Below are 25,273 nucleotides of genomic sequence, written 5' to 3'. Positions count from 1 at the left end.
GGGGAAGGCCCCGGGACCAGACGGATTCCCAGTTGAATTCTATAGGAAATATATGGACTTGCTGGCCCCGCTACTGATAAGAACCTTTAATGAGGCGAGGGAAAGGGGGCAGCTGCCCCCGACTATGTCAGAGGCAACGATATCGCTCCTCCTAAAGAAGGAAAAAGACCCGCTGCAATGCGGGTCCTATAGGCCTATTTCCCTCCTGAATGTGGACGCTAAGATTCTGGCCAAGGTAATGGCAACGAGGATAGAGGATTGTGTCCCGGGGGTGGTTCATGAGGACCAAACTGGGTTTGTGAAGGGGAGACAGCTGAATACAAATATACGGAGGCTGCTAGGGGTAATGATGATGCCCCCACCAGAGGGGGAAGCGGAGATAGTGGTGGCGATGGATGCCGAGAAAGCATTTGATAGAGTGGAGTGGGATTATTTGTGGGAGGTGCTGAGGAGATTTGGCTTTGGAGATGGGTATATCAGATGGGTACAGTTGCTGTATAGGGCTCCGATGGCGAGCGTGGTCACGAATGGACGGGGGTCTGATTATTTTCGGCTCCATAGAGGGACGAGGCAGGGATGTCCTCTGTCCCCGTTACTGTTTGCACTGGCAATTGAGCCCCTGGCCATAGCATTGAGGGGTTCCAGGAAGTGGAGGGGAGTACTCAGGGGAGGAGAAGAACACCGGGTATCTCTGTATGCGGATGATTTGTTGCTATATGTGGCGGACCCGGCGGCGGGGATGCCAGAGATAATGCGGATACTTGGGGAGTTTGGGGATTTTTCAGGGTATAAATTGAACATGGGGAAAAGTGAGTTGTTTGTGGTGCATCCAGGGGAGCAGAGCAGAGAAATAGAGGATTTACCGTTGAGGAAGGTAACAAGGGACTTTCGGTACTTGGGGATCCAGATAGCCAAGAATTGGGGTACATTACATGGGCTTAATTTAACACGGTTGGTGGAACAGATGGAGGAGGACTTTAAGAGATGGGACATGGTGTCCCTGTCACTGGCAGGTAGGGTGCAGGCGGTTAAAATGGTGGTCCTCCCGAGATTCCTTTTTGTGTTTCAGTGCCTCCCGGTGATGGTCACGAAGGCTTTTTTCAAAAGAATCGAGAAGAGTATTATGAGTTTTGTGTGGGCCGGGAAGACCCCGAGAGTGAGGAGGGGATTTTTGCAGCGCAGTAGGGACAGGGGGGGGCTGGCACTACCGAGCCTAAGTGAGTACTACTGGGCTGCCAATATTTCAATGGTGTGTAAGTGGATGGGAGAAGAGGAGGGAGCGGCGTGGAAGAGATTGGAGAGGGCACCCTGCAGGGGGACTAGCCTACAAGCTATGGTGACGGCACCGTTGCCGTTCTCACCGAAGAAATACACCACAAGCCCGGTGGTGGTGGCTACATTGAAAATTTGGGGGCAGTGGAGACGGCATAGAGGAAGGACGGGAGCCTCGGTGCGGTCCCCGATAAGAAATAACCATAGGTTTGTTCCGGGGAGAATGGATGGGGGATTTGGAGCATGGCAAAGAGCAGGAGTAACACAATTGAGAGATCTGTTTGTAGATGGGACGTTTGCGAGTCTGGGAGCGCTGACGGAAAAATATGGGTTGCCCCAAGATAATGCATTTCGGTATATGCAACTGAGGGCTTTTGCGAGGCAACAGGTGAGGGAATTCCCGCAGCTCCCGACGCAGGAGGTGCAGGATAGAGTGATCTCAGAGACATGGGTGGGGGATGGTAAGGTGTCGGACATATATAGGGAAATGAGGGACGAGGGGGAGATCATGGTAGATGAGCTGAAAGGGAAATGGGAAGAAGAGCTGGGGGAGGAGATTGAGGAGGGGCTGTGGGCTGATGCCCTATGTAGGGTAAACTCATCGTCCTCGTGTGCCAGGCTAAGCCTGATACAATTTAAGGTGTTACACAGGGTGCATATGACTGGAGCACGGCTCAGTAAATTTTTTGGAGTAGAGGATAGGTGTGCGAGATGCTCGAGAAGCCCAGCGAATTACACCCACATGTTCTGGTCATGCCCGGCACTACAGGGGTTTTGGGTGGGGGTGGCAAAGGTGCTTTCGAAGGTGGTGGGGGTCCAGGTCGAACCAAGCTGGGGGTTGGCTATATTCGGGGTTGCAGAAGAGCCGGGAGTGCAGGAGGCGAGAGAGGCCGATGTTTTGGCCTTTGCGTCCCGAGTAGCCCGGCGCAGGATATTGTTAATGTGGAAGGAAGCCAAACCCCCGGGTGTGGAGACCTGGTTAAACGACATGGCAGGGTTTATAAAGTTAGAACGGATTAAGTTCGTACTAAGGGGTTCGGCTCAAGGGATCACCAGGCGGTGGCAACCGTTCGTCGACTACCTCACAGAAAGATAGAGGGAATGGAAAAGAAGAAGACAACAGCAGCAACCCGGGGGGGGGGTGGGAAATAAAAAAAATGAAGGCCCCGCCTTCTCAACCTCACCCCTCGCCTGAGGTGTGGTGACCCTCAGGTTAAACCACCACCAGTCAGATCTCCCCCTCAAAGGGGAAAGCAGCCTCTGGTACGGCCCCTGTGCCCAGCGCCTCCCCCGCACAATCGCTCTCCAGTTCCTCGCCACAGAGCAGTGGGGAGAGCGGACACCCCTGCCTCGTCCCCTGGTGCAGCCCAAAATATCCCAAACTCTCTCGGTTCGTCCGCACACGTGACCAGACCCAGTCCACAAACCCCTGCCTGAACCCGAACCGCCCCAACACCTCCCACAAATACCCCCACTCCACCCGATCAAACGCCTTCTCCGCGCGCATCTCCATCACCACCTGCACCTCCTGCCCCTCCGGAGGCATCATGATTACACGGAGCACCTCCTCCCCTTCACACAACCTGTTTCTTCCTCGCCTATCACCGCCAGGACGCAGCCCTCGATTGAAAATCCACAACCTTCCGAGATGGCTGTGTTCTTCTAATTCTAGACTCTGCCAGCTCATCCCGAACATTCATTCTTCCACCACTGGCAGACGTGCCTTCAGCTGCCTGGTCTCAAGCTCTGGAATCCACTTCCTAAACCTCCCTTTCTTTGACATGTTGCAATATCTATCTCTTTTGGTCATCCATCCTTGTGTGGCTCAATATTGAACTGTTTGTGATAATGCTCCTGTGAAACAGCTTGGGACGTTTAACTGCTTTAAAGGTGCTTTATAAATGTAGGGTTTGGTTATTGATTCCCCAAAGTTAATCAATAATAATAAAATTAGGGTTCGGGTTATGGCTGTTCCACATTGAGCTGGCTGGCTGCTTCTTGAACATGATTGGGGTGGGGCTCCATTCCTGGCAGCTGCTACTCGCTCAGATAGCAGTCACACTGAATGTTGAGAAAGGGCTGGTTAACTGCAGGTGGCATCACCGCCTGTGTTTCCAGCTATCCTCACCTGATCCCACTGTGGCGATTGTCCTTTTAAGGGTAAGTAAGGGTCACCTGGTCTGGGGGAACCAATGGGAACTCAGAGTAAGGAGACTCTCTGAAAGGACATCTTTACACCGACACTCTGGAGCCGGGCTGGGGCAACACTGGTTGGGGGTCGAGGAATAGTTGGAGAGCCTGGAAGATTTCCCCTCACCACCCAGGGGTTGGGTCCAGTTGCTGACTGGCTGTCATCATTAACCTGCTTCTCCCCCACAGGGATCAGGTGGTGAGTAGAAGCTCAAGAGATCAGGATGTAACATAAACCAGTGGGAGCCGTTGGAGGCCATTCAGCCCCTCCAGCATGGTAGGTTGTTGCAAAAGGTTAAATCTCACGGAATCCAGGGCGGGGGAATTGGCTTGTGGACCAAAGCCAAAGGGAGGTTGTGGAAGGTCGTTTTTCCGACTGGAGGCCTGTGACCAGCGGTGTGCCTCAGGGATCGGTGCTGGGTCCACTGTTATTTGTTGTATATATTAATGATTTGGATGCGAATGTAGGAGGCACTGTAGTAAGTTTGCAGATGACACCAAGTGGATATAGTGGACAGTGAAGAAGTTTATATCAGATTGCAACAGGGTCTTGCCCAATTGGCCAGTGGGCCGATGGAGTTTCATTTGGATAAATGTGAGGTGCTGCATTTTGGTCGATCAAATCAGGGCAGGACCTACTCAGTTAATGGTAGGGAGTTGGGGAGAGTTATAGAACAAAGAGATCTAGGAATACAGGTTCATAGCTCCTTGAAGGTGGAGTCGCAGGTGGACAGGGGGGTGAAGAAGGCATTCGGCATGCTCGGTTTTATTGGTCAGAGTATCGAATACAGGAGTTGGGACGTACATAGAACATAGAACATAGAACAATACAGCGCAGTACAGGCCCTTCGGCCCACGATGTTGCACCAAAACAAAAGCCATCTAACCTACACTATGCCATTATCATCCATATGTTTATCCAATAAACTTTTAAATGCCCTCAATGTTGGCGAGTTCACTACTGTAGCAGGTAGGGCATTCCACGGCCTCACTACTCTTTGCGTAAAGAACCTACCTCTGACCTCTGTCCTATATCTATTACCCCTCAGTTTAAAGTTATGTCCCCTCGTGCCAGCCATATCCATCCGCGGGAGAAGGCTCTCACTGTCCACCCTATCCAACCCCCTGATCATTTTGTATGCCTCTATTAAGTCTCCTCTTAACCTTCTTCTCTCCAACGAAAACAACCTCAAGTCCTCATAAGATTTTCCCTCCATACCAGGCAACATCCTGGTAAATCTCCTCTGCACCCGCTCCAAAGCCTCCACGTCCTTCCTATAATGCGGTGACCAGAACTGTACGCAATACTCCAAATGCGGCCGGACCAGAGTTCTGTACAGCTGCAACATGACCTCCCGACTCCGGAACTCAATCCCTCTACCAATACAGGCCAACACTCCATAGGCCTTCTTCACAACCCTATCAACCTGGGTGGCAACTTTCAGGGATCTATGTACATGGACACCTAGATCCCTCTGCTCATCCACACTTTCAAGAACTTTACCATTAGCCAAATATTCCGCATTCCTGTTATTCCTTCCAAAGTGAATCACCTCACACTTCTCTACATTAAACTCCATTTGCCACCTCTCAGCCCAGCTCTGCAGCTTATCTATATCCCTCTGTAACCTGCTACATCCTTCCACACTATCGACAACACCACCGACTTTAGTATCGTCTGCAAATTTACTCACCCACCCTTCTGCGCCTTCCTCTAGGTCATTGATAAAAATGACAAACAGCAACGGCCCCAGAACAGATCCTTGTGGTACTCCACTTGTGACTGTACTCCATTCTGAACATTTCCCATCAACCACCACCCTCTGTCTTCTTTCAGCTAGCCAATTTCTGATCCACATCTCTAAATCACCCTCAATCCCCAACCTCCGTATTTTCTGCAATAGCCTACCGTGGGGAACCTTATCAAACGCTTTGCTGAAATCCATATACACCACATCAACTGCTCTACCCTCATCTACCTGTTCAGTCACCTTCTCAAAGAACTCAATAAGGTTTGTGAGGCATGACCTACCCTTCACAAAGCCATGCTGACTATCCCTGATCATATTATTCCTATCTAGATGATTATAAATCTTGTCTCTTATAATCCCCTCCAAGACTGTACCCACTACAGACGTGAGGCTCACCGGTCTATAGTTGCCGGGGTTGTCTCTGCTCCCCTTTTTGAACAAAGGGACCACATTTGCTGTCCTCCAGTCCTCTGGCACTATTCCTGTAGCCAATGATGACATAAAAATCAAAGCCAAAGGTCCAGCAATCTCTTCCCTGGCCTCCCATAGAATCCTAGGATAAATCCCATCAGGTCCCGGGGACTTATCTATTTTCAGCCTGTCCAGAATTGCCAACACCTCTTCCCTACGTACCTCAATGCCATCTATTCTATTAGCCTGGGGCTCAGCATTCTCCTCCACAACATTATCTTTTTCCTGAGTGAATACTGACGAAAAATATTCATTTAGTATCTCGCCTATCTCTTCAGACTCCACACACAATTTCCCATCCCTGTCCTTGACTGGTCCTACTCTTTCCCTAGTCATTCGCTTATTCCTGACATACCTATAGAAAGCTTTTGGGTTTTCCTTGATCCTTCCTGCCAAATACTTCTCATGTCCCCTCCTTGCTCGTCTTAGCTCTCTCTTTAGATCCTTCCTCGCTACCTTGTAACTATCCATCGCCCCAACCGAAACTTCACACTTCATCTTCACATAGGCCTCCTTCTTCCTCTTAACAAGAGATTCCACTTCCTTGGTAAACCACGGTTCCCTCGCTCGACGCCTTCCTCCCTGTCTGACCGGTACATACTTATCAAGAACACGCAGTAGCTGATCCTTGAACAAGCCCCACTTATCCAGTGTGCCCAACACTTGCAGCCTACTTCTCCACCTTATCCCCCCCAAGTCACGTCTAATGGCATCATAATTGCCCTTCCCCCAGCTATAACTCTTGCCCTGCGGTGTATACTTATCCCTTTCCATCATTAACGTAAACGTCCCGAATTGTGGTCACTGTCCCCAAAGTGCTCTCCTACCTCCAAATCCAACACCTGGCCTGGTTCATTACCCAAAACCAAATCCAACGTGGCCTCGCCTCTTGTTGGCCTGTCAACATATTGTTTCAGGAAACCCTCCTGCACACACTGTACAAAAAACGACCCATCTATTGTACTCGAACTATATATTTTCCAGTCAATATTTGGAAAGTTAAAGTCTCCCATAATAACTACCCTGTTACTTTCGCTCATATCCAGAATCATCTTCGCCATCCTTTCCTCTACATCCCTAGAACTATTAGGAGGCCTATAAAAAACTCCCAACAGGGTGACCTCTCCTTTCTTGTTTCTAACTTCAGCCCATACTACCTCGGAAGAAGAGTCCCCATCTAGCATCCTCTCCGCCACCGTAATACTGCTCTTGACTAGCAGCGCCACACCTCCCCCTCTTTTGCCTCCTTCTCTGAGCTTACTAAAACACCTAAACCCCGGAACCTGCAACATCCATTCCTGTCCCTGCTCTATCCATGTCTCCGAAATGGCCACAACATCGAAGTCCCAGGTACCAACCCACGCTGCCAGTTCCCCTACCTTGTTTCGTATACTCCTGGCATTGAAGTAGACACACTTCAAACCACCTACCTGAACGCTGGCCCCCTCCTGCGACGTCAAATCTGTGCTCCTGACCTCTATACTCTCATTCTCCCTTACCCTAAAACTACAATCCAGGTTCCCATGCCCCTGCTGCATTAGTTTAAACCCCCCCAAAGAGCACTAACAAATCTCCCCCCCAGGATATTTGTGCCCCTCAGGTTCAGATGTAGACCATCCTGTCTGTAGAGGTCCCACCTTCCCCAGAAAGAGCCCCAGTTATCCAAAAATCTGAAACCCTCCCGCCTGCACCATCCCTGTAGCCACGTGTTTAAATGCTCTCTCTCCCTATTCCTCATCTCACTATCACGTGGCACGGGCAACAACCCAGAGATAACAACTCTGTTTGTTCTCGTTCTGAGCTTCCATCCTAGCTCCCTGAAAGCCTGCCTGACATCCTTGTCCCCTTTCCTACCTATGTCGTTGGTGCCAATGTGGACCACGACTTGGGGCTGCTCCCCCTCCCCCCTAAGGACCCGGAAAACACGATCCGAGACATCACGTACCCTTGCACCTGGGAGGCAACATACCAAACGTGAGTCTCTCACGCTCCCACAAAATCTCCTATCTGTGCCCCTGACTATAGAGTCCCCAATTACTAATGCTCTGCTCCTCTCCCCCCTTCCCTTCTGAGCAACAGGGACAGACTCCGTGCCAGAGGCCCGTACCCCATGGCTTACCCCTGGTAAGTCGTCCCCCCCACAAGTATCCAAAGCGGTATACTTGTTTCTCAGGGGAACGACCGCAGGGGATCCCTGCACTGACTGTTTTTTCCCAGTCCCTCTTACAGTTACCCACCTATCTCCAATCTTTGGTGTAACTAATTCCCTGAAGCTGCTATCTATGACCCCTTCTGCCTCCCGAATGATCCGAAGTTCTTCCAACTCCAGCTCCAGTTCCCTAACTCGGTCTTGGAGGAGCTGGAGATGGCAGCACTTCCTGCAGGTAAAATCAGCAGGGACACTAACTGCATCCCTCACCTCAAACATCCTGCAGGAGGAACATTGCACTCCCTTCCCTGCCATTCCTCTAACTTTCTACCAAGATCTGGCTAACAACTAAATTAAATTTTTATAAAAAATAATAATAATATAATAAAAATATGGTACTTACCTCAGACCAATGGGTTTTATTATTAGGTTAGAGGAGGAGGGCGGGTGGGAGACACTACACGTGTAGTGTCTCGGGTTTCCTCTTCACCAGAATTTATTGGTGAGGGTCTTCCCAGACGTCCGCGGGTCGACTTCCTGATCCCGCCTAAAAAACTAATTTAAAAAAAAAGAAAAATTCTCAGCTCCTGCTGAAATTGACTAACCAGCCAGCTCCACTCCCGCCGAAATCGACTGGCCTGCCCCTGCAAAGAGAAGTGCTTTTAAAGGTTGACTTACCTCCCAGCAACCTCCTTCCGCAATGCTCCCGCTGAAATTGACTAACCAGCTGCTCTCACGCCGCCGAAATCGACTCAAGTCGATTGTTGAAGTTGTACAAGACATTGGTAAGACCAGGCATTGTCAAACTTGGGGGCGCGACCTACGGGTGGGTCGCGGGCGTTTGTCGGGACGGCCGCGGAGCTGTCCATCGCGGCGCTCCCAATCGCGCAAATCTGCATGCAACAGCCGCAGCAGCCGGCTGTTAATAACGGCGGCTGCAAGCGGCCTTCAAAATGGCCGCAAACATGTAAATCACCGGCCGATGATCGGGCGCGCATGCGCAGCGCGGCCGCGTTTGTTTTTTAAACGGTCGCAGCTTTTTGTTTTACAAATCCAGGGGGGTTTTATTCATTTATTTTATTCATTTAATTTTTATTTTTTTCATTTATTTTATTCATTTTATTTTAATTCTTTTTACAAGTTCGGGGGGGGGTTTATTTGATAAAAGTTTACAGGAAAAAAATGCAGAACTTTGGACAGCTGGAGACTCCATACTTTCCGACACCGGAAGGCTTCACCTTAATCCAACACGTTCCATTGGAGGAGCGTGTACGAGGGCCAAAGGGACCCAAACCCATTTCCTCCATTTTTGTCAGCAGCAAACAAGGTAAGAGAAAATGGTGGGTCGCGCAGGTCGGCCGGCGTGGGTCACGAAGTTCGGCCGGCGTGGGTCGCAAAGGTCGGCCGGTTGGTAAAAACGGGTCCCCAGAATAAAAGTTTGAAGAACACTGGATAAGACCACACATGGAATACTGTGTTCAATTCTGGTCACCCTATTATAGGAAGGATATTGTTAAACTAGAAAGAGTGCAGAAGAGATTTACGAGGATGCTACCAGGACTTGATAGTCTGAGTTATAAGTAGAGGCTGGATAGACTGGGACTTTCTTCCCTGGAGTGTAGGAGGCTTAGGGGTGACCTTATAGAGGTCTATAAAATAATGAGGGGCATTGATAAGGTAGGTAGTCAAGATTGTTTCTCAAAGTAAGAGGAGTCTAGAACTAGAGGGCAGAGGTTAAAGGTGAGAGGGGAGAGATACAAAAGGGTCCATGGGGAAATGTTTTCACACAGAGGGTGGTGAGTGTCTGGAACGAGCTGCCAGGGGCAGTGGTAGAGGCGGGTACAATTTTCTCCTTTAAAAGCAGTTAGACAGTTATATGGGCAGGGTGGGTATAGAGGAATTTGGGCCAAATGTGGGCAAGCGGGACAAGCTCAGTGATAGAAACGGGGCAGCATGGACAAGCTGGGCCGAAGGGCCTGTTTCCATGCTGTGAACCTCTCTGACTCTATGGCCTTGCTCTGAGATACAGATCTTTGCTGACCTGTATTTCAATTCCGTTTCCAGCATTCACTCGATATCTCAAGATTCCTTTCCAAAAAAAAAAAATCTACCCCCCCCCCCCCCGCAATGTGAGCAAGATAGTATGATGGGAAAGAAATTAATCTGCAGTTCCAGAGGTCACTCCGTCCGGACTCCTCCCCGGATACCAGAGGTCACTCCACTCAGACCCCCTCCCCGGATACCAGAGGTCACTCCACTCAGACCCCTCCTCGGATACCAGAGGTCACTCCACTCAGACCCCTCCCCGGATACCAGAGGTCACTCCGTCCGGACCCCTCCCCGGATACCAGAGGTCACTCCACTCAGACCCCTCCTCCTCGGATACCAGAGGTCACTCCACTCAGATCCCTCCTCCTCGGATACCAGAGGTCACTCTGCTCAGACCCCACCCCGGATACCAGAGGTCACTCTGCTCAGACCCCTCCTCCTCGGATACCAGAGGTCACTCCACTCAGACCCCTCCTCGGATACCAGAGGTCACTCCACTCAGACCCCTCCCCGGATACCAGAGGTCACTCCGCTCAGACCCCTCCTCCTCGGATACCAGAGGTCACTCCACTCAGACCCCTCCCCGGATACCAGAGGTCACTCCGTCCGGACCCCTCCCCGGATACCAGAGGTCACTCCACTCAGACCCCTCCTCCTCGGATACCAGAGGTCACTCCACTCAGACCCCTCCTCCTCGGATACCAGAGGTCACTCCACTCAGACCCCTCCTCCTCGGATACCAGAGGTCACTCCACTCAGACCCCTCCTCGGATACCAGAGGTCACTCCACTCAGACCCCTCCCCGGATACCAGAGGTCACTCCGCTCAGACCCCTCCTCCTCGGATACCAGAGGTCACTCCACTCAGACCCCTCCTCGGATACCAGAGGTCACTCCACTCAAACCCCTCCCGGATACCAGAGGTCACTCCGTCCGGACCCCTCCCCGGATACCAGAGGTCACTCCGTCCGGACCCCTCCCGGATACCAGAGGTCACTCCACTCAGACCCCTCCCCGGATACCAGAGGTCACTCCGTCCGGACCCCTCCCCGGATATCAGAGGTCACTCCGTCCGGACCCCTCCCCGGATACCAGAGGTCACTCCGTCCGGACCCCTCCCCGGATACCAGAGGTCACTCCGTCCGGACCCCTCCCCGGATACCAGAGGTCACTCCACTCAGACCCCTCCTCCTCGGATACCAGAGGTCACTCCACTCAGACCCCTCCTCCTCGGATACCAGAGGTCACTCCACTCAGACCCCTCCTCGGATACCAGAGGTCACTCCACTCAGACCCCTCCCCGGATACCAGAGGTCACTCCGCTCAGACCCCTCCTCGGATACCAGAGGTCACTCCACTCAGACCCCTCCTCGGATACCAGAGGTCACTCCACTCAGACCCCTCCCCGGATACCAGAGGTCACTCCACTCAGACCCCTCCTCCTCGGATACCAGAGGTCACTCCACTCAGACCCCTCCTCGGATACCAGAGGTCACTCCACTCAAACCCCTCCCGGATACCAGAGGTCACTCCGCTCAGACCCCCTCCCCGGATACCAGAGGTCACTCCGTCCGGACCCCTCCCCGGATACCAGAGGTCACTCCGTCCGGACCCCTCCCCGGATACCAGAGGTCACTCCGTCCGGACCCCTCCCGGATACCAGAGGTCACTCCACTCAGACCCCTCCCCGGATACCAGAGGTCACTCCGTCCGGACCCCTCCCCGGATATCAGAGGTCACTCCGTCCGGACCCCTCCCCGGATACCAGAGGTCACTCCGTCCGGACCCCTCCCCGGATACCAGAGGTCACTCCGTCCGGACCCCTCCCCGGATACCAGAGGTCACTCCGCTGAGACCCCTCCCCGGATACCAGAGGTCACTCCGTCCGGACCCCTCCCCAGATACCAGAGGTCACTCCGTCCGGACCCCTCCTCCTCGGATACCAGAGGTCACTCCGCTCAGACCCCTCCCCGGATACCAGAGGTCACTCCGTCCAGACCCCTCCCCGGATACCAGAGGTCACTCCGTCCGGACCCCTCCCCGGATACCAGAGGTCACTCCGTCCGGACCCCTCCCCGGATACCAGAGGTCACTCCGCTCAGACCCCTCCCCGGATACCAGAGGTCACTCTGTCCAGACCCCTCCCCGGATACCAGAGGTCACTCCGTCCAGACCCCTCCCCGGATACCAGAGGTCACTCCGCTCAGACCCCTCCCCGGATACCAGAGGTCACTCCGTCCAGACCCCTCCCCGGATACCAGAGGTCACTCCGCTCAGACCCCTCCCCAGATACCAGAGGTCACTCCGTCCGGACCCCTCCCCGGATACCAGAGGTCACTCCGTCCGGACCCCTCCCCGGATACCAGAGGTCACTCCGTCCAGACCCCTCCCCGGATACCAGAGGTCACTCCACTCAGACCCCTCCCCAGATACCATAGGTCACTCCGCTCGGGCCCCTCCCCGGATACCAGAGGTCACTCCGCTCAGACCCCCTCCCCGGATACCAGAGGTCACCCCGCTGAGACCCCTCCCCGGATACCAGAGGTCACTCCGTCCGGACCCCTCCCCGGATACCAGAGGTCACTCCGCTCAGAGACCCCTCCCCGGATACCAGAGGTCACTCCACTCGGACCCCTCCTCCCCGGATACCAGAGGTCACTCCGTCCGGACCCCTCCCCGGATACCAGAGGTCACTCCGCTGAGACCCCTCCCCGGATACCAGAGGTCACTCCGTCCGGACCCCTCCCCGGATACCAGAGGTCACTCCGTCCGGACCCCTCCTCCTCGGATACCAGAGGTCACTCCGCTCAGACCCCTCCCCGGATACCAGAGGTCACTCCGTCCGGACCCCTCCCCAGATACCAGAGGTCACTCCGTCCGGACCCCTCCCCGGATTCCAGAGGTCACTCCGCTCAGACCCCTCCCCGGATACCAGAGGTCACTCCGTCCGGACCCCTCCCCGGATACCAGAGGTCACTCCACTCGGAGACCCCTCCCCGGATATCAGAGGTCACTCCGCTCAGACCCCTCCCCGGATACCAGAGGTCACTCCACTCAGACCCCTCCCCGGATACCAGAGGTCACTCCGCTCAGACCCCTCCCCGGATACCAGAGGTCACTCCGTCCGGACCCCTCCCCGGATACCAGAGGTCACTCCATCCGGACCCCTCCCCGGATACCAGAGGTCACTCCGCTCAGACCCCTCCCCGGATACCAGAGGTCACTCCGCTCAGACCCCTCCCCGGATACCAGAGGTCACTCCGCTCAGACCCCTCCCCGGATACCAGAGGTCACTCCGCTCAGACCCCTCCCCGGATAACAGAGGTCACTCCGCTCAGACCCCTCCCCGGATACCAGAGGTCACTCCGCTCAGACCCCTCCCCGGATACCAGAGGTCACTCCGCTCAGACCCCTCCCCGGATACCAGAGGTCACTCCGCTCAGACCCCTCCCCGGATACCAGAGGTCACTCCGCTCAGACCCCTCCCCGGATACCAGAGGTCACTCCGCTCAGACCCCTCCCCGGATACCAGAGGTCACTCCACTCAGACCCCTCCCCGGATACCAGAGGTCACTCCGCTCAGAGACCCCTCACCGGATACCAGAGGTCACTCTGCTCAGACACCTCCCCGGATATCAGAGGTTACTCTGCTCAGAGACCCCTCCCTGGAGACCAGAGGTCACTCCGCTCAGACCCCTCCCGGATACCAGAGGTCACTCACCGCTCGGACTTCCCGTTCCTGGAGTTTGCTGTCACACGCGTAGCTTTCATCCCTGTATGGACAGGGCACCTGTGGGTGAGTGCAGCTCCGAATCAGCTGTTTCAGACAGTCTCTGTGGGCAGGACAACAGCAATTATTGATGCACCTTCTGTAAAATCTTTGCTTATCTCTCATCTCCTGTTACACCATAATGAAGGAGTGTATTCAGCCCATCTCCGATCACCTATCCCCAACCGCCCGTTTAAGTTTCAAATGGGTTCCTGGTTCAACCTAGAGTCCCAGGCTTCAACAAGCATCTAAGTTAGCATTTTTCCAATCTATCAGAACCTTTCCCGTGTCCAGGGAATTTTGGAATATTACAAACAATGGATCGACTATCTCCACTGCCGCTTCCTTTATCACCCTAGGATGTAGGCCATCCGGCCCTGGGGACTTGTCTGCCCTCAATCCCAAGTTTGTTGAGTACCGTTTCCCTATTGATGCTGATTGTTCCTGGTTCCACCCTTTCTATTTCCTCTGAATTACCCGTTCCTATCGGAATGATATCAGTGTCCTTCCCCGTGAAAACTGAGGCAAAATATTGATTTAGCATCTCTGCCATGATCAGTAAGTTTGAGATGATGTGACAATTAGTGGTGTGGTCAATGGCGAGGGGGCGTTTGTGGTGGACCTTTAACAGAATTGGCCTGGCAAGCGGTGGGGATGGATCGGGCCTGCAGTGTATCCAGACGGTCAAGCATTCCCTTCTCAGCGATGGGCAGCCTTTCCTGCGGCACTCACATCCTGAGGGTGGATTGGGGAATTAGGAAAAGGAGCAGGGCATGGAGGCCCTCGGGCCTGTTGTGCCATTTAATGAGATCGGGGCTGATCTGTGACCTTGCTCCGTACGGACGGACGAGAAGAACAATATCGCCAGAAAGAGAAGGTTGTTGACAAGAGGAGACGTGCGGGTGTGCGGCTGTACAAGTGCTGTATTCTCACCTGCAGAAGGAGTGTAGGCAATCTCGCAGCACAACCCCCTCCCCTGGCTTCACATCCAGCAGGCAGATGCGACACTCAATGGGCTCGTGATTGAGAACCAGGTGTTGCCCGTCGAGCTGCAGAAGGCTCTGGTAATTCCGCAGACGCTTTTCCTCCAATTCCTGAAGCAACAAGGGGCAAATACAGACCAACAGCATCACTGGTAACCACGTCGCCGAAGACACAATTTATTGATTGTGTTTTAAAATAAATTTAAGAGTACCCAATTCTGATCTTTTTCCAATGAAGGGGCAATTTAGCGTGGCCAATCCACCTACCCTGTACATGTTTGAGTTGTGGGGGTGAGACCCACGCAGACACGGGGAGAATGTGCAAACTCCACACAGACAGTGACCCAGAGCCGGGATCGAACCTGGGACCTCGGCGCTGTGAAGCAGCCGTGCTAACCACTGCCCCACCGTGTCGCCCAACCTCCGAGCAGATTATATGAGAGAATTCAACCAGCCTGCATTTACAAAATCCATAACATCTGCAGTTGGGAGTGATTCTACGATTTACATAGGAACAGGAGGAGGCCATTCAGCACCTTGAGCCTGTCTCACCATGGCTGATCTGTGGTCTAACTCCATATACCTGCCATTGGGCCATATCCCTAAATGTCTTTGCTCAACAAATATCTATCTATCGCAGATTTAAAATTAACAACTGATCTAGCTTTAGCTGCTGCTTGTGGGAGAGAGTTCCAAACCTCGAGCCCCGCAGCTGCTGTTTGTGGGAGCGAGTTCCAAACCTCGACCCCTCGCAGCTGCTGTTTGTGGGAGCGAGTTCCAAACCTCGACCCCTCGCAGCTGCTGTTTGTGGGAGCGAGTTCCAAACCTCGGCCCCTCGCAGCTGCTGTTTGTGGGAGCGAGTTCCAAACCTCGACCTCCCTCAGCTGCTGCTGTTTGTGGGAGCGAGTTCCAAACCTCGACCTCCCGCAGCTGCTGTTTGTGGGAGCGAGTTCCAAACCTCGACCCCCCGCAGCTGCTGCTTGTGGGAGCGAGTTCCAAACCTCGACCCCTCGCAGCTGCTGTTTGTGGGAGCGAGTTCCAAACCTCGACCCCTCGCAGCTGCTGCTTGTGGGAGCGAGTTCCAAACCCCGACCCCCCGCAGCTGCTGTTTGTGGGAGCGAGTTCCAAACCTCGAACCCCCGCAGCTGCTGTTTGTGGGAGCGAGTTCCAAACCTCAACCTCCCGCAGCTGCTGTTTGTGGGAGCGAGTTCCAAACCTTGACCTCCCTCAGCTGCTGCTGTTTGTGGGAGCGAGTTCCAAACCTCGACCCCTCGCAGCTGCTGTTTGTGGGAGCGAGTTCCAAACCTCGACCCCTCGCAGCTGCTGTTTGTGGGAGCGAGTTCCAAACCTCGACCCCTCGCAGCTGCTGTTTGTGGGAGCGAGTTCCAAACCTCGACCCCCGCAGCTGCTGTTTGTGGGAGCGAGTTCCAAACCTCGACCTCCCGCAGCTGCTGTTTGTGGGAGCGAGTTCCAAACCTCGACCCCCCGCAGCTGCTGCTTGTGGGAGCGAGTTCCAAACCTCGACCCCTCGCAGCTGCTGTTTGTGGGAGCGAGTTCCAAACCTCGACCCCTCGCAGCTGCTGCTTGTGGGAGCGAGTTCCAAACCCCGACCCCCCGCAGCTGCTGTTTGTGGGAGCGAGTTCCAAACCTCGAACCCCCGCAGCTGCTGTTTGTGGGAGCGAGTTCCAAACCTCAACCTCCCGCAGCTGCTGTTTGTGGGAGCGAGTTCCAAACCTTGACCTCCCTCAGCTGCTGCTGTTTGTGGGAGCGAGTTCCAAACCTCGACCCCTCGCAGCTGCTGTTTGTGGGAGCGAGTTCCAAACCTCGACCCCTCGCAGCTGCTGTTTGTGGGAGCGAGTTCCAAACCTCGACCCCTCGCAGCTGCTGTTTGTGGGAGCGAGTTCCAAACCCCGACCTCCCGCAGCTGCTGTTTGTGGGAGCGAGTTCCAAACCTCGACCCCGCGCAGCTGCTGTTTGTGGGAGCGAGTTCCAAACCTCGACCCCCCGCATCTGCTGTTTGTGGGAGCGAGTTCCAAACCCCGACCTCCCGCAGCTGCTGTTAGTGGGAGCGAGTTACAAAGCTCGACCCCGCGCAGCTGCTGTTTGTGGGAGCGAGTTCCAAACCTCGACCCCCACAGCTGCTGTTTGTGGGAGCGAGTTCCAAACCTCGACCCCCCGCAGCTGCTGTTTGTGGGAGCGAGTTCCAAACCTCGACCCCTCGCAGCAGCTGTTTGTGGGAGCGAGTTCCAAACCTCGACCCCTCGCAGCTGCTGTTTGTGGGAGCGAGTTCCAAACCCCAACCTCCCGCAGCTGCTGTTTGTGGGAGCGAGTTCCAAACCTCGACCCCGCGCAGCTGCTATTTGTGGGAGCGAGTTCCAAACCTCGACCCCCCGCAGCTGCTGTTTGTGGGAGTGAGTTCCAAACCTCGACCCCCCGCAGCTGCTGTTTGTGGGAGCGAGTTCCAAACCTCGACCTCCCACAGCTGCTGTTTGTGGGAGCGAGTTCCAAACCTCGACCCCGCGCAGCTGCTGTTTGTGGGAGCGAGTTCCAAACCTCAACACCTCGCAGCTGCTGTTTGTGGGAGCGAGTTCCAAACCTCGACCCCCCGCAGCTGCTGTTTCTGGGAGCGAGTTCCAAACCTTGACCTCCCGCAGCTGCTGTTTGTGGGAGCGAGTTCCAAACCTCGACCCCTCGCAGCTGTCGTTTGTGGGAGCGAGTTCCAAACCTCGACCCCGCGCAGCTGCTATTTGTGGGAGCGAGTTCCAAACCTCGACCCCCCGCAGCTGCTGTTTGTGGGAGTGAGTTCCAAACCTCGACCCCCCGCAGCTGCTGTTTGTGGGAGCGAGTTCCAAACCTCAACCTCCCGCAGCTGCTGTTTGTGGGAGCGAGTTCCAAACCTCGACCCCGCGCAGCTGCTGTTTGTGGGAGCGAGTTCCAAACCTCAACCCCTCGCAGCTGCTGTTTGTGGGAGCGAGTTCCAAACCTTGACCCCCCGCAGCTGCTGTTTCTGGGAGCGAGTTCCAAACCTTGACCTCCTGCAGCTGCTGTTTGTGGGAGCGAGTTCCAAACCTCGACCCCCCGCATCTGCTGTTTGTGGGAGCGAGTTACAAAGCTCGACCCCGCGCAGCTGCTGTTTGTGGGAGCGAGTTCCAAACCTCGACCCCCACAGCTGCTGTTTGTGGGAGCGAGTTCCAAACCTCGACCCCCCGCAGCTGCTGTTTGTGGGAGCGAGTTCCAAACCTCGACCCCTCGCAGCAGCTGTTTGTGGGAGCGAGTTCCAAACCTCGACCCCTCGCAGCTGCTGTTTGTGGGAGCGAGTTCCAAACCCCAACCTCCCGCAGCTGCTGTTTGTGGGAGCGAGTTCCAAACCTCGACCCCGCGCAGCTGCTATTTGTGGGAGCGAGTTCCAAACCTCGACCCCCCGCAGCTGCTGTTTGTGGGAGTGAGTTCCAAACCTCGACCTCCCGCAGCTGCTGTTTGTGGGAGCGAGTTCCAAACCTCGACCTCCCGCAGCTGCTGTTTGTGGGAGCGAGTTCCAAACCTCGACCCCGCGCAGCTGCTGTTTGTGGGAGCGAGTTCCAAACCTCAACCCCTCGCAGCTGCTGTTTGTGGGAGCGAGTTCCAAACCTCGACCCCCCGCAGCTGCTGTTTCTGGGAGCGAGTTCCAAACCTTGACCTCCCGCAGCTGCTGTTTCTGGGAGCGAGTTCCAAACCTCGACCCCTCGCAGCTGTCGTTTGTGGGAGCGAGTTCCAAACCTCGACCCCGCGCAGCTGCTATTTGTGGGAGCGAGTTCCAAACCTCGACCCCCCGCAGCTGCTGTTTGTGGGAGTGAGTTCCAAACCTCGACCCCCCGCAGCTGCTGTTTGTGGGAGTGAGTTCCAAACCTCGACCCCCCGCAGCTGCTGTTTGTGGGAGCGAGTTCCAAACCTCGACCTCCCGCAGCTGCTGTTTGTGGGAGCGAGTTCCAAACCTCGACCCCGCGCAGCTGCTGTTTGTGGGAGCGAGTTCCAAACCTCAACCCCTCGCAGCTGCTGTTTGTGGGAGCGAGTTCCAAACCTTGACCCCCCGCAGCTGCTGTTTCTGGGAGCGAGTTCCAAACCTTGACCTCCCGCAGCTGCTGTTTGTGGGAGCGAGTTCCAAACCTCGACCCCTCGCAGCTGTCGTTTGTGGGAGCGAGTTCCAAACCTCGACCTCTCTCAGCTGCTGCTTGTGGGAGCGAGTTCCAAACCTCGACCTCCCTCAGCTGCTGCTGTTTGTGGGAGCGAGTTCCAAACCTCGACCCCTCGCAGCTGCTGTTTGTGGGAGCGAGTTCCAAACCTCGACCCCTCGCAGCTGCTGTTTGTTGGAGCGAGTTCCTAACCCCAACCTCCCGCAGCTGCTGTTTGTGGGAGCGAGTTCCAAACCTCGACCCCGCGCAGCTGCTGTTTGTGGGAGCGAGTTCCAAACCTCGACCCCCCGCAGCTGCTGTTTGTGGGAGTGAGTTCCAAACCTCGACCCCCGCAGCTGCTTTTTGTGGGAGCGAGTTACAAACCTCGACCTCCCGCAGCTGCTGTTTGTGGGAGCGAGTTCCAAACCTCGACCCCCCGCAGCTGCTGTTTGTGGGAGTGAGTTCCAAACCTCGACCCCTCGCAGCTGCTGTTTGTGGGAGCGAGTTCCAAACCTCGACCCCCGCAGCTGCTGTTTGTGGGAGCGAGTTCCAAACCTTGACCTCCCGCAGCTGCTGTTTGTGGGAGCGAGTTCCAAACCTCGACCACTCGCAGCTGCTGTTTGTGGGAGCGAGTTCCAAACCTCGACCCCCCGCAGCTGCTGTTTGTGGGAGCGAGTTCCAAACCTCGACCCCTCGCAGCTGCTGTTTGTGGGAGCGAGTTCCAAACCTCGACCCCTCGCAGCTGCTGTTTGTGGGAGCGAGTTCCAAACCTCGACCCCCCGCAGCTGCTGTTTGTGGGAGCGAGTTCCAAACCTCGACCCCCGCAGCTGCTGTTTGTGGGAGCGAGTTCCAAACCTCGACCTCCCGCAGCTGCTGTTTGTGGGAGCGAGTTCCAAACCTCGACCCCCCGCAGCTGCTGTTTGTGGGAGCGAGTTCCAAACCTCGACCCCCCGCAGCTGCTGTTTGTGGGAGCGAGTTCCAAACCTCTACCCCCGCAGCTGCTGTTTGTGGGAGCGAGTTCCAAACCTCGACCCCTCGGAGCTGCTGTTTGTGGGAGCGAGTTCCAAACCTCGACCCCTCGCAGCTGCTGTTTGTGGGAGCGAGTTCCAAACCTCGACCCCCCGCAGCTGCTGTTTGTGGGAGCGAGTTCCAAAACTCGACCCCTCGCAGCTGCTGTTTGTGGGAGCGAGTTCCAAACCTCAACCCCCCGCAGCTGTTAGTGGGAGCGAGTTCCAAACCCCGACCCCCGCAGCTGCTGTTTGTGGGAGTGAGTTCCAAACCTCGACCCCTCGCAGCTGCTGTTTGTGGGAGAGAGTTCCAAACCTCGACCCACCGCAGCTGTTGTTTGTGGGAGCGAGTTCCAAACCTCGACACCCCTCAGCTGCTGTTTGTGGGAGCGAGTTCCAAACCTCGACCTCCCTCAGCTGCTGTTTGTGGGAGCGAGTTCCAAACCTCGACCCCCCGCAGCTGCTGTTTGTGGGAGCGAGTTCCAAACCTCGACCCCTCGCAGCTGCTGTTTGTGGGAGCGAGTTCCAAACCTCGACCCCCCGCAGCTGCTGTTTGTGGGAGCGAGTTCCAAACCTCGACCTCCCTCAGCTCCTGTTTGTGGGAGCGAGTTCCAAACCTCGACCCCCCGCAGCTGCTGTTTGTGGGAGCGAGTTCCAAACCTCGACCCCTCGCAGCTGCTGTTTGTGGGAGCGAGTTCCAAACCTCGACCCCCGCAGCTGCTGTTTGTGGGAGCGAGTTCCAAACCTCGACCGCCCGCAGCTGCTGTTTGTGCAGCTGCTGTTTGTGGGAGCGAGTTCCAAACCTCTACCCCTCGCAGCTGCTGTTTGTGGGAGAGAGTTCCAAACCTCGACCCCTCGCAGCTGCTGTTTGTGGGAGCGAGTTCCAAACCTTGACCCCCCGCAGCTGCTGTTTGTGGGAGCGAGTTCCAAACCTCGACCCTTCGCAGCTGCTGTTTGTGGGAGAGAGTTCCAAACCTCGACCCCCCGCAGCTGCTGTTTGTGGGAGCGAGTTCCAAACCTCGACCCCTCGCAGCCGCTGTTTGTGGGAGAGAGTTCCAAACCTCGACCCCCCGCAGCTGCTGTTTGTGGGAGCGAGTTCCAAACTTCGACCTCCCTCAGCTGCTGTTTGTGGGAGCGAGTTCCAAACCTCGACCCTCGCAGCTGCTGTTTGTGGGAGCGAGTTTTAAACCTCGACCCCTCGCAGCTGCTGTTTGTGGGAGCGAGTTCCAAACCTCGACCCCCCGCAGCTGCTGTTTGTGGGAGCGAATTCCAAACCTCGACCCCCCGCAGCTGCTGTTTGTGGGAGCGAGTTCCAAACCTCGACCTCCCGCAGCTGCTGTTTGTGGGAGCGAGTTCCAAACCTTGACCTCCCTCAGCTGCTGCTGTTTGTGGGAGCGAGTTCCAAACCTCGACCCCTCGCAGCTGCTGTTTGTGGGAGCGAGTTCCAAACCTCGACCCCTCGCAACTGCTGTTTGTGGGAGCGAGTTCCAAACCTTGACCCCTCGCAGCTGCTGCTTGTGGGAGCGAGTTCCAAACCCCGACCCCCCGCAGCTGCTGTTTGTGGGAGCGAGTTCCAAACCTCGAACCCCCGCAGCTGCTGTTTGTGGGAGCGAGTTCCAAACCTCAACCTCCCGCAGCTGCTGTTTGTGGGAGCGAGTTCCAAACCTTGACCTCCCTCAGCTGCTGCTGTTTGTGGGAGCGAGTTCCAAACCTCGACCCCTCGCAGCTGCTGTTTGTGGGAGCGAGTTCCAAACCTCGACCCCTCGCAGCTGCTGTTTGTGGGAGCGAGTTCCAAACCTCGACCCCTCGCAGCTGCTGTTTGTGGGAGCGAGTTCCAAACCCCGACCTCCCGCAGCTGCTGTTTGTGGGAGCGAGTTCCAAACCTCGACCCCGCGCAGCTGCTGTTTGTGGGAGCGAGTTCCAAACCTCGACCCCCCGCATCCGCTGTTTGTGGGAGCGAGTTCCAAGCCTCGACCCCCCGCATCTGCTGTTTGTGGGAGCGAGTTCCAAACCCCGACCTCCCGCAGCTGCTGTTAGTGGGAGCGAGTTACAAAGCTCGACCTCGCGCAGCTGCTGTTTGTGGGAGCGAGTTCCAAACCTCGACCCCCACAGCTGCTGTTTGTGGGAGCGAGTTCCAAACCTCGACCCCCCGCAGCTGCTGTTTGTGGGAGCGAGTTCCAAACCTCGACCTCCCGCAGCTGCTGCTGTTTGTGGGAGCGAGTTCCAAACCTCGACCCCTCGCAGCTGCTGTTTGTGGGAGCGAGTTCCAAACCCCAACCTCCCGCAGCTGCTGTTTGTGGGAGCGAGTTCCAAACCTCGACCCCGCGCAGCTGCTATTTGTGGGAGCGAGTTCCAAACCTCGACCCCCCGCAGCTGCTGTTTGTGGGAGTGAGTTCCAAACCTCGACCCCCCGCAGCTGCTGTTTGTGGGAGCGAGTTCCAAACCTCGACCTCCCGCAGCTGCTGTTTGTGGGAGCGAGTTCCAAACCTCGACCCCGCGCAGCTGCTGTTTGTGGGAGCGAGTTCCAAACCTCGACCCCTCGCAGCTGCTGTTTGTTGGAGCGAGTTCCTAACCCCGACCTCCCGCAGCTGCTGTTTGTGGGAGCGAGTTCCAAACCTCGACCCCGCGCAGCTGCTGTTTGTGGGAGCGAGTTCCAAACCTCGACCCCCCGCAGCTGCTGTTTGTGGGAGTGAGTTCCAAACCTCGACCCCCGCAGCTGCATTTTGTGGGAGCGAGTTACAAACCTCGACCTCCCGCAGCTGCTGTTTGTGGGAGCGAGTTCCAAACCTCGACCGCCCGCAGCTGCTGTTTGTGGGAGTGAGTTCCAAACCTCGACCCCTCGCAGCTGCTGTTTGTGAGAGCGAGTTCCAAACCTCGACCCCCGCAGCTGCTGTTTGTGAGAGCGAGTTCCAAACCTTGACCTCCCGCAGCTGCTGTTTGTGGGAGCGAGTTCCAAACCTCGACCACTCGCAGCTGCTGTTTGTGGGAGCGAGTTCCAAACCTCGACCCCCCGCAGCTGCTGTTTGTGGGAGCGAGTTCCAAACCTCGACCCCTCGCAGCTGCTGAATGTGGGAGCGAGTTCCAAACCTCGACCCCTCGCAGCTGCTGTTTGTGGGAGCGAGTTCCAAACCTCGACCCCCCGCAGCTGCTGTTTGTGGGAGCGAGTTCCAAACCTCGACCCCCCGCAGCTGCTGTTTGTGGGAGCGAGTTCCAAACCTCGACCCCTCGCAGCTGCTGTTTGTGGGAGCGAGTTCCAAACCTCGACCCCCCGCAGCTGCTGTTTGTGGGAGCGAGTTCCAAACCTCGACCTCCCTCAGCTGCTGTTTGTGGGAGCGAGTTCCAAACCTCGACCCCCCGCAGCTGCTGTTTGTGGGAGCGAGTTCCAAACCTCGACCCCTCGCAGCTGCTGTTTGTGGGAGCGAGTTCCAAACCTCGACCCCCCGCAGCTGCTGTTTGTGGGAGCGAGTTCCAAACCTCGACCTCCCGCAGCTGCTGTTTGTGCAGCTGCTGTTTGTGGGAGCGAGTTCCAAACCTCTACCCCTCGCAGCTGCTGTTTGTGGGAGAGAGTTCCAAACCTCGACCCCTCGCAGCTGCTGTTTGTGGGAGCGAGTTCCAAACCTCGACCCCCCGCAGCTGCTGTTTGTGGGAGCGAGTTCCAAACCGCGACCCCTCGCAGCTGCTGTTTGTGGGAGAGAGTTCCAAACCTCGACCCCCCGCAGCTGCTGTTTGTGGGAGCGAGTTCCAAACCTCGACCCCTCGCAGCTGCTGTTTGTGGGAGAGAGTTCCAAACCTCGACCCCCCGCAGCTGCTGTTTGTGGGAGCGAGTTCCAAACTTCGACCTCCCTCAGCTGCTGTTTGTGGGAGCGAGTTCCAAACCTCGACCCTCGGAGCTGCTGTTTGTGGGAGCGAGTTCCAAACCTCGACCCCTCGCAGCTGCTGTTTGTGGGAGCGAGTTCCAAACCTCGACCCCCCGCAGCTGCTGTTTGTGGGAGCGAATTCCAAACCTCGACCCCCCGCAGCTGCTGTTTGTGGGAGCGAGTTCCAAACCTCGACCTCCCGCAGCTGCTGTTTGTGGGAGCGAGTTCCAAACCTTGACCTCCCTCAGCTGCTGCTGTTTGTGGGAGCGAGTTCCAAACCTCGACCCCTCGCAGCTGCTGTTTGTGGGAGCGAGTTCTAAACCTCGACCCCTCGCAACTGCTGTTTGTGGGAGCGAGTTCCAAACCTTGACCCCTCGCAGCTGCTGTTTGTGGGAGCGAGTTCCAAACCCCGACCTCCCGCAGCTGCTGTTTGTGGGAGCGAGTTCCAAACCTCGACCCCGCGCAGCTGCTGTTTGTGGGAGCGAGTTCCAAACCTCGACCCCCCGCATCTGCTGTTTGTGGGAGCGAGTTACAAACCCCGACCTCCCGCAGCTGCTGTTAGTGGGAGCGAGTTACAAAGCTCGACCCCGCGCAGCTGCTGTTTGTGGGAGCGAGTTCCAAACCTCGACCCCCGCAGCTGCTGTCTGTGGGAGCGAGTTCCAAACCTCGACCCCCGCAGCTGCTGTTTGTGGGAGCGAGTTCCAAACCTCGACCTCCCGCAGCTGCTGTTTGTGGGAGCGAGTTACAAACCTCGACCTCCCTCAGCTGCTGCTGTTTGTGGGAGCGAGTTCCAAACCTCGACCCCTCGCAGCAGCTGTTTGTGGGAGCGAGTTCCAAACCTCGACCCCCCGCAGCTGCTGTTTGTGGGAGCGAGTTCCAAACCTCGACCCCTCGCAGCTGCTGTTTGTGGGAGAGAGTTCCAAACCTCGACCCCCCGCAGCTGCTGTTTGTGGGAGCGAGTTCCAAACTTCGACCTCCCTCAGCTGCTGTTTGTGGGAGCGAGTTCCAAACCTCGACCCTCGCAGCTGCTGTTTGTGGGAGCGAGTTCCAAACCTCGACCCCTCGCAGCTGCTGTTTGTGGGAGCGAATTCCAAACCTCAACCCCTCGCAGCTGCTGTTTGTGGGAGCGAGTTCCAAACCTCGACCCCCCGCAGCTGCTGTTTGTGGGAGCGAGTTCCAAACCTCGACCCCCCGCAGCTGCTGTTTGTGGGAGCGAGTTCCAAACCTCGACCCCCCGCAGCTGCTGTTTGTGGGAGCGAATTCCAAACCTCGACCCCTCGCAGCTGCTGTTTGTGGGAGAGAGTCCCAAACCTCGACCCCCCGCAGCTGCTGTTTGTGGGAGCGAGTTCCAAACCTCGACCCTCGCAGCTGCTGTTTGTGTGAGCGAGTTCCAAACACTGACCCCTCGCAGCTGCTGTTTGTGGGAGCGAGTTCCAAACCTCGACCTCACTCGGCTGCTGTTTGTGGGAGCGTGTTCCAAACCTCGACCCCCCGCAGCTGCTGCTTGTGGGAGAGAGTTCCAAACCTCGACCTCCCTCAGCTGCTGTTTGCGGTAGCGAGTTCCAAACCTCGACCCCTCACAGCTGCTGTTAGTGGGAGCGAGTTACAAAGCTCGACCCCGCGCAGCT

General features: G+C 56.1%; 1 protein-coding gene across 1 annotated transcript in view; it reads right to left on the bottom strand.

The window, feature by feature from the left end:
- The window catches only part of shrprbck1r (sharpin and rbck1 related), a 166,611-nt gene that overhangs the window by 19,158 nt on the left and 122,180 nt on the right, over positions 1–25,273 (bottom strand). The window contains exons 9-10 of the mRNA XM_072507947.1: positions 14,584–14,744; positions 13,603–13,714 (exon numbers count right to left, since the gene is read on the bottom strand). Of these exons, the coding sequence (XP_072364048.1) occupies positions 13,603–13,714; positions 14,584–14,744 (273 nt within the window). The remainder of the gene's footprint in view (positions 1–13,602; positions 13,715–14,583; positions 14,745–25,273) is intronic.

Source organism: Scyliorhinus torazame, chromosome 6 (genome assembly GCF_047496885.1).
Source record: "Scyliorhinus torazame isolate Kashiwa2021f chromosome 6, sScyTor2.1, whole genome shotgun sequence".
Lineage (NCBI taxonomy): Eukaryota > Metazoa > Chordata > Chondrichthyes > Carcharhiniformes > Scyliorhinidae > Scyliorhinus > Scyliorhinus torazame.
This window is presented reverse-complemented; position numbering and strand designations above follow the sequence as displayed.